The sequence below is a fragment of the Aphelocoma coerulescens genome, chromosome 1, assembly GCF_041296385.1.
Source record: "Aphelocoma coerulescens isolate FSJ_1873_10779 chromosome 1, UR_Acoe_1.0, whole genome shotgun sequence".
Classification (NCBI taxonomy): domain Eukaryota; kingdom Metazoa; phylum Chordata; class Aves; order Passeriformes; family Corvidae; genus Aphelocoma; species Aphelocoma coerulescens.
In genome coordinates this window covers 5,859,700-5,868,171 of record NC_091013.1, presented here as the reverse complement: position 1 = coordinate 5,868,171, position 8,472 = coordinate 5,859,700, and the positions used below count along the sequence as shown (strand labels likewise).

The following is an 8,472-nucleotide window of genomic DNA, read 5'->3' as shown; positions in this document are numbered from 1 at the left end:
AATTAATCATTAAGAGGCTCCAGAAGCAAAAATACTTATTCCCTGAACACTGACAGAGCAAGCTCAGCATGCCTAACACTCACACTCTCAAGCTTCTCTTCTCTTTGCTCCCCTCAGTAAAAAAATGACACTCCACACCCCTGGCAAGTGTTCAGCCACAGACAGCCTTTGCCAAACACCAACTCAGTCTAAGTCTTGTACATTAATTTATGAAGCACACAATTCTCCCTTGAAAATACAGGTTCACTTCAGCAAGTCTGTCATGGAAGAGAAACTTTAATCCGAGGCAAGGGGTGTCATTTTGACTGTTTTTTGTGAGTTTGAATTTGAGAAATATTGTGTCCTGCTCAACAGAAAGGTGACAAAAAACTTGTAAGAGGGGGAGAAGATTCTGCTGGATTCTATATGGAAAAAATGTACAAAATGGGTGAACTGAAAAGCAGAAAAACTGCTAAAATGTACCAACCAATTTAAGTTACCAAAGGCAGCTCCCAAACAAAACTGAAAGGACAAGGATGAGATAAAAGGCAGAAATTTATTTATTTATTTATACATCATTATTCCAGACATTCAATAATACTTCTTTGGAGAAAGCTTTATTACCCTAAAGCAGGGGAAGTTAGGATAATTTGAGATTGTTTTTTCCATTCACTACTTGTCATACAACTGCTTTAACAGGGATGCTGCTGTCCTTAAGAGTTGTGCGTCACATCAGCGGTATTTTCTTCTTCATTTCAAGACCTTTTAAAACTATAATGGGCCAATGGATGAGTTTTTCAAAGTGCTGCTGTTGTGGCAGTTGTGTCCTGCTGCTGACTGGTGTTCAGAATGACTTTGTGAAAACAGGGTTCTTTCAAATAGAAACAAAAACATCTTTTCATTAATACAGAGCTAAATGAAGGTGTGGAAGATGTCTTTTTCCTCAGCAGCTGATCCTGGCTTTTAGTTCCCACCTGGAACCGTTCATTCATTCCTTTCTACTCCCATTCTCCATCCACTAGATATGCTGCCATGTGCCAAATCCCTACAACACATCTGCCCTTAGCTTCTGAAAGGGCCTTGAGTCTCTCTTTCTCCCTTAGAACTGGTTTGACATTGGTGTGTTGGAAGATTTGTTTCAGTACACATCCAGACTGCTCTCCACAGATGGAAAAGCTCAAGAAAATGCTCTGTGTCTCAGGCCAGGCTCCTTGCCCTCTGTAATGCCCCTCTCTCAAAAAGGCACAGAAAATCCTGCAGCTGGGAATCAATCAGCTTTGCATCAGCATTCACTAGAGTGTGAACAGGACAAGCAGGTGCAAATGTCTCCATTGGTCCATGATATGTTTGATACTACGCCCTAAATTTAAACACATCTGATTTTATTTGCCAGTTAATTTTAGCACATTCTTTACCATTGCCCCAATGCCATCGAAGATGTGGTGTAATGCTGTTTCACACATAAATGCTGGGGTGGTCACCACCTTATTTTTTGTATCCACATGAGCTTCGTAAAAAAGGAGTTAAGGAAAACAGAGCACTTGCAGATGCTGCCTGCAAAATGAACCAGCGCTGAAAATCTCACAACTCCACTATCCTATAAAAACTACCTCCAAATATGTTATACCATCCAGCTGTAAAGACAGCTACAACCTGTAATCCAACCTATGACAAGGTATTTTTGCCAGTAATACAAATGCTGCACAAGAAACCTGTGGAAACACCCAAAACCACAAGAAAACCTACAAAATTCACTGATTGTAGTAAGATGTCTCTGAGAACAGCCTGACTGCAGCATTAGACTTCAGGAGAAGAATAAAAATCTCAAAGAGAACTGACCAGCTGAAACTCATGCCAGTTTTATGTGCAAATTCATTCAGCACATTCATTTATGTGCAAATTCAGTGCATTACTGGGTGTCCAGGGAAGGTGACTGAGAACCACTTCTAACTCCCAGTGTGTTGTTGCACAGTACCAGTTACACAGCTGTGTAGACAAGAGTTTCTAATCCTGTACTGTACCACTGCTATACACTACTGCACATTCCCATGAAAATCTAAGTGGAAAAGCACAGATCCTACATGTGCTCATTCCTTTAATGACACATTTCTAAACTGTCTCCCAACGTGGAAATTACCAGAAAAGGATATGGTTACTTCTTTCACACAGTGCTTTGCTCCCAGCTCTTTGATGGCTCCTGCAGTCCCAGCATAAGGCCACTTGCCCCCTTCCTCTTCTTCGTGGCCCACAGTTACCTCAGCACCAGAGAGCACCTTTGCTGCCAGCACTGGGGAAATGCAGCACAGGCTGCAACAGAAGGAATTTTAAGAGCAATTCTACAACAGCACTACCCCAGAACTTGCTCACAACTGAAAAGATTCAAATGGACATAGCCTTGAAAATCTGAAAAACATCACAAGGCAACTTGCTCTCAGCATTTCCTCAGCTTCTCCTTTGACAAATGCCTACACACACATCCTGAAAAACACATTTACAAAATAGGGTGCAAATGATACAAAACAGAAGATACTTTTTCCAGTTCTGACAACAACAGCTGCACATTTCAACAAAACACAGGTTGTCTCCTCGCTCACACTTTCAAACAAATGCCATCCAACTAACATACATACCCAATAGGTTTGCCTGCTTTGTGGAAATCTTTCAGGACTCGCTCAACTTCTCTGTTCACCTTGCAATCCTTCCCATCAACAGCAAAGGTAGATCTGTCACAACAAGAAACTTATACAAAGCTCAGTATGAACCTACAAACAGAGGTATTTGCCTATCTGCCCTGAGACTGGCTCCAAAGGATCATCCCAAACTTAACAGCTACTAAACAGTTGGTTAAAAACACTCTGTAGATGACCATCACTGCTTTAGCCAAAATGTCTCTCTTCTAAGCTTCTGGTCTGCTAGAAAGTCCCTTACTAAATAAAAACATCTAGAAATGAGAATTATCACCTCAGCTTTCTAGGATTACTGAGAAGCTGAACAGTAATCTTTTCAAAGAAGAAAAATACTTAAGAAGAAAAGGGAAGTAACGTTCATGTTTCTCAAAGCCAACAAAAAAGCATGTCAATAGCAAGATAATCAGTATTCCATGTGGCTAACACTTTTTGTTTCCTTTTTTTTTTTTTTGAGCCAGCTGTTGTTTTACATTATAAAACAAGAGGGGATTTTTTGGGTAGGCAGAGAGGAAGAAATAGAATAATAACATTACAAGCACCTGAACTTATGGAAGTTTTACCTTCGCTTCCCTCAGACCTAAAAAGAAACACCACCAGGGGGAGGAAGGAGGACCTCTTGTGCATTATCTCAACTTGAATTCTCATCAACATTGTTCAGAAAATTTAAAACAAGACAATGACAAGACTTTAAAAGGCATTATCCATACTAAGTAGGAGTTACTTATGTAGTAAATAAGGCCATTTATTGATTTTATTGTGTGAATCACAGTTCATAGAATGATAGAATGGTTTGGGCTGGAAGGGACCTTAAAGATCATCTCATTCCTACCCCTCTGCCATAAGCAGGGACAACTCCCACTAGACCAGGTTGCTCCAAGCTCCATCCATAGTTAATTATGAATATTGAGGAATATCAGTTGAGGAATCTGATGCTTAGTTGGCACTCACAAGTTTTTGGCAGCTCCGAATCCACCAGGGAATATCACAGCATCATGGTCTGCTGTAGTGAGCTTAGCCAGGCTTGTAATTTTACCACGAGCAATTCTTGCAGATTCCACTAAAACATTCCTCGAAGAACCAGAAATAAAAAAATGTGATTAATTAAGCATTTGCACACAGAACAGTGTAGATAAAGTTTTGAGAGAGGAAAAGGAGGGAGAGAAAGGGAGGAAGCAAGAACATTGGTATTTAGTAACTGAAGCTGTAGATGGTTTTGAAATGCTACTGCTGGGAAACATAAGCACCGACGACTGTATATAATCAAGTCCAGAAAAGCCATATAATATCTCCTCTCCAAGAAAACCACCACAGCTGGCATAAAGCTACTAAAGGCATTCAGCAAAGTGCTACAAGAGGCATTACAGGCTGCTATGTCTAAAGAATGCCTGACACATCACAGACTTACCTTGACTCAGCTTCAGCTGGTTGCCCTTTACTGTGGTCAATGACATGCATCTGAGGGACATCTGGAGCATACATGTGAACCTCAGCTCCCCCACGGCTCAGGTGTACCAGGACACTACAAAAATGGACATAAAACAAGCAGAAAACTTTTATGGGAGAGGCTTCATCTGGGCCCCAAGTCTTGCTACAAATATTCCACCGCCTGATTTTGAAAGATGAGGAAAAACACATATCCTACCAAAGCAGGCAACCAGGAACAACAAAAGCTTCCTTCTTCCAAGTCCCCAGGTGTTATGGAAGTATCCCACATAGCCATTAATATTTAATCTAGGTCTAGGTGACACATTTCTTATTAATTCTCAGTAAGAGTTAATTCCACGTAAGCATTAACAGTTCTACTGTCAGATTTAGCCCCAGGAACAGAAACTCAAAGTGATTCTGAAATTAAGTCTGTATTTAACTCTCTTGAGATTGAAACTGGAACTCTGAAGTTCTGTTTCTGAAGAGAGTCTCTCTCAAACTCAGTGTTCTGGCACCACATGCACAGTGCTGCATCTTTGGTCAATCACTGAGTTCTACAAGAATGCAGCCTGAGCTCACAATTACACTGTGAGAAAACCGTGAGAAAGCTTCATCATACATCCCTCAGGGTAATTCTGATGGCCAGAGACAGCAAAACTAAATTGAACAGACGGCTGCAATGTAATGGAGACTTTTTTTGGAGTCTACAGTCCCATAAGGCAACTTACGCTGATGCCTCATGGATTTCTGTGCCATCGTAGACACCACAGCCAGACAGGACCTGCAGTGAGAAAATCAACAGAGTATTGCAGGTGACACAAAACTCCCTACAGGATCTTTCACAAGGTAAGGTTTTAAAACATTGTTCACAAACAACAAAAAAACCCCCAACTTAACAGCAAGCTCCTGCTATGCCAGTGAACACCATGCTATTAGCACTGGTGTCACCACTAGACACACTGCAGAACTGGCATTTCCTATTTGTAGCAACCCATGACAGGGCTCAGAAATAACCACTATTTATTTCCTGGCTTATACATTTATTCCACAGTTAATAAACTGACATGTTACCTTTAGGTATGTTTTTATTGTGCACACAGTGTCATTCATCTTTTTTATGAAGTGTCCACATCCACGTGAAACACCTTCTCATCCAGGTGCACATCAATCAGAAGAGGGACAGAAATGCACTTTGAGGGGGCACTTAAAATAAACTACTTTACCTGCTGCTGTATTTTACCTGAGCATCTGCATCAGAGATCAACAGCTAAATCACTTTTAATGCAGTAACACAATTATGCTGTATTGGCCATACTTTTCTATAAAAATGTGGAAATAATACTTTTGTTTATACACACCAGAGAATAAAAATCACAAAGCAGTCAGCTACCCTTGTGTGGGTGGAGAATCTGACAAGGTAGAAGGAGAAATGACTTTTTTTTTAAAAAAGCCATTATAAGAATTAAACAAAACCAAAAAAATCCAAAGGTTTATCTAGTTCCTGAAAGCATATAGATGTACTCTTTTGGGGTTTTTTGTTTGGCTCTTTGTTCTGAAAGAAAAAAATCCAGTTAGGAAGTCAATTTCCTTTTCTTTTTTTTTTTTTTTTTTTACCTTTAATCTCTTCCTTCCTGGTTTTACCTCAGTTTTTTGAAGCTTGAGAGTTTTTAAAACACAGACACATGAACAGAAACTCACAACTGAAAAGAAATTCACAGCTGACAGTGTTAGCTAGAAATGTTAGACTTAAAGGGACTTTCAGGTCACAATACCCAGGTGTCTGCTATCATGGGCATCACTTTACCAAATATCCCCATCACTTCACCAAATGAGCAAAATCCATGAGTGTTCTTCTGTCCATGTTAATCCTGTTCTGATATTTAAGATCTGCCTTCTACGTCACAACTCTGTTTTATCTTTCATTTAATTTAGACTGAATGAACAGATAAGCAACTGTGCTAAGGTTATGCTCTGTGAGCAACACTTTAAATGTTTCTGAAACTCGGTGAAACCAAAACACAGTAACACTGTTATTATAAACTCCTCTATATATAAACTCTTCTGTTCTTTCAGTACCTGCTTGATTACAAATCTGTCTTTTACCACAGTCAGAAATACACATCGCTGATGTCAAAAATAACATTTGTTTTTCCATCTCCATTTAAAAAGCTGTGACTTGATAAAATGACAGCATTACTGCTGGGTTACTTTTTAGCCATTTGGACCTGTATTCTGCCCTTTCCCAAGCCAATTCTGCCCCAAACAGATTTCTCCCTGCAGGTAATGCCTTCTTATTTCTTTATGTTTAATGCTGTCTAGACTATGCAAAGCTCGAGCTTCAAAGACTGTCCACTGAGCCCCAAAACTGTGTATCCATTTGGGACACTATTTACAGCCTGTATTTTCCTTTGCAACTTCTGGTTCCTCCATCTCCTCGCTTTCTTTTGTGTTTGTAACATGTTTTACCTCCTTTCTGCAGAAGAGCATAACCCAGTTTAAATATTTTCCCATACCTTGCCAGTACCTCCCATAGTTTCACTATAAACTACTTCATGGTCAGTTCTCCTGGGTTCCTCAGTACAAGGGAGCTCCTGGAGTGGGTGCAGTGGAGGGCAATGAGGATGAGTGGGGGACTGGGGCATCTCTCTTACAAGGAAAGGCTGGGGGAGCTGCTCATCTTCAAGAGATGACTGAGAGGGGACCTCATTAATGTGTATAAATATCTAAATGGGGTCTGTCAGAGGATGGACCAGGCTCTGCTCCGCGGAGCCCAGCAATGGGACAAGAGGAACGGGCATAAATTGATGCCTAGGAAGTTCCACCTGAACATGAGGAAGAATTTCTTTACTGTCCAGTGACCGAGCACTGGGACAGATTGTCCAAGGAAGGTATGGAGTATCCCTCACTGGAGGTATTCTAGAACCTAGATACAATCCTGTATCATGTGTCCTGGGACGGCCTTGCTTGAGCAGGGACGTTGGACCTGGTGACCCACCGTGGTCCCTTCCAACCCGACCCATCGTGTTATTCTGTTCTGAGGTTCTTCCCAAATCAGCTCCAGGCCAACAGACGCCAGCTTTTACACGTTTCCCACTCCTGGTCTGGCCTCCTCCAAGTTTCTAAACTGCAAGCAGTTTTCTCTTCTCAAATTCAGCGTCTCTGCAGGGTTTCCAGCTGCCGCAGGCACCAGGCGAGGCTTTCCCAGGCCGCCGCCCCGCCGAACCCTCCCCTTCACCGCCGGAGCGACTCCGGCTACAGCCGAGGGTGGCTGTGGAGAGCCAGACAGTAAAAAAACAAACAAACGCTTCTCCTCAGCGCTGCCCCGGCCCCCGCGGCCCCCGCTCCTCCATTACTCACCACAGCGACGCGGGCGGCGCGGCAGCGTCCAGCGGAGCAGTGCAAGGAAGCGAGGCCGCCGGGCGCTGCCCGCCGCAGCGCGGTGCACAGGGCCGGGCCGCGGGAGGTCAGCATGGCTGAGGGCGGGGAGAGCGGCGGCGGAGGAGCCGGGCAGCGGGAGCAGAGGAGCCGGGCAGCGGGAGCAGAGGAGCCGGGCAGCGGGAGCAGAGGAGCCGGGAAGAGGCAGCGGGTGAGACCGACGGGAAAGGGGAAGGCCGCGCCCCGAGGCCGCTGCGCCCTTGGCGGCGCCCCCTGGAGGCGGGGAGGGGCCACCTCAGCGCCGGGGCCCGCGGGCCGATGTTCCCTTCCCGACCCTCAGTTACCGGGAATGGCAGCGGTGGGAAGGTGACTGAGGGTAAAAAGAGAACGGTGCGGAAATAATGGGAGGAAAATAAGCAAGCTGGCAGATGGTACAAAACTGGGAGGAGCTGCTGGGTCCTTCGAGCGCAAGGAGTGCCTGCAGAGAGACCTTGATAAATGTACAGAGATGGGCAATGACCAACTGTATGAATGAAGTTCAACATTGGAAAAGTGCTGAATTCTGGTCCTAGGAGGGGGCAATCCTGGCTGTACAGACAGGATGGGGAATGAAAGGCTGAAAAGAAAGATATTAAACTATCAGAGAGTATCCAAAGGAGGGCAATGAAGATGGTGAACGACCTTGAGGAGAAGCCGTGTGAGGAGCAGCTGAGGGTACTTGGTCTGCTCAGCCTGGAGGAGACTGAGACCTCATCACAGTTACCTTTAATATTTATACCTCTCTTCTATTCCAACAGTCAAAAGCGACCAGAAGACAAATCCAGAATAACAGAATATGCTGATAAAATACATTCTGGATCGTTGGTAATATTTGCAGTATCTTCATTAACAAAGCCCTTTCAACACATGGCTTGAAAGTATTACAAGGACAGACACAATTCTTTGTATTCAGAACCCAGCTCTTATTAGCCAGTTCTCCCATCAATTCACAAAAACAAAGGGAATC

General features: G+C 43.4%; 1 protein-coding gene across 2 annotated transcripts; it reads right to left on the bottom strand.

Annotated features, from left to right (window-relative positions):
• Positions 1-516: 516 nt before the first annotated feature.
• On the bottom strand, positions 517-7,687 carry GATD3 (glutamine amidotransferase class 1 domain containing 3). 2 transcript variants are annotated; one of them, XM_069023199.1, is made up of 7 exons: positions 7,449-7,687; positions 4,820-4,872; positions 4,072-4,185; positions 3,615-3,734; positions 2,610-2,702; positions 2,130-2,286; positions 517-1,490 (listed from the first exon to the last, which is right to left on the bottom strand). In XM_069023199.1, exons 1-7 carry the CDS (start codon positions 7,560-7,562, stop codon positions 1,362-1,364), a joined length of 780 nt encoding a protein of 259 aa, XP_068879300.1. In that variant the 5' UTR covers positions 7,563-7,687; the 3' UTR covers positions 517-1,361. The 2 variants fall into 2 exon arrangements, with proteins under 2 accessions (XP_068879300.1, XP_068879366.1); XM_069023265.1 differs by lacking the exon at positions 7,449-7,687 and adding an exon at positions 6,605-6,778.
• Positions 7,688-8,472: the final 785 nt, after the last annotated feature.

Excerpts from the sequence above, each read along its gene's own strand:
- GATD3 (XM_069023265.1), bottom strand. The coding sequence starts at position 6,733 with ATGCCCCAGTCCCCCACTCATCCTCATTGCCCTCCACTGCACCCACTC. Across the intron at positions 4,873-6,604 it reads CTATGGGAGGTACTGGCAAG|GTCCTGTCTGGCTGTGGTGT; the intron begins GTATGGGAAAAT and ends TTCTCACTGCAG. Across the intron at positions 4,186-4,819 it reads GAAATCCATGAGGCATCAGC|TGTCCTGGTACACCTGAGCC; the intron begins GTAAGTTGCCTT and ends CCATTTTTGTAG.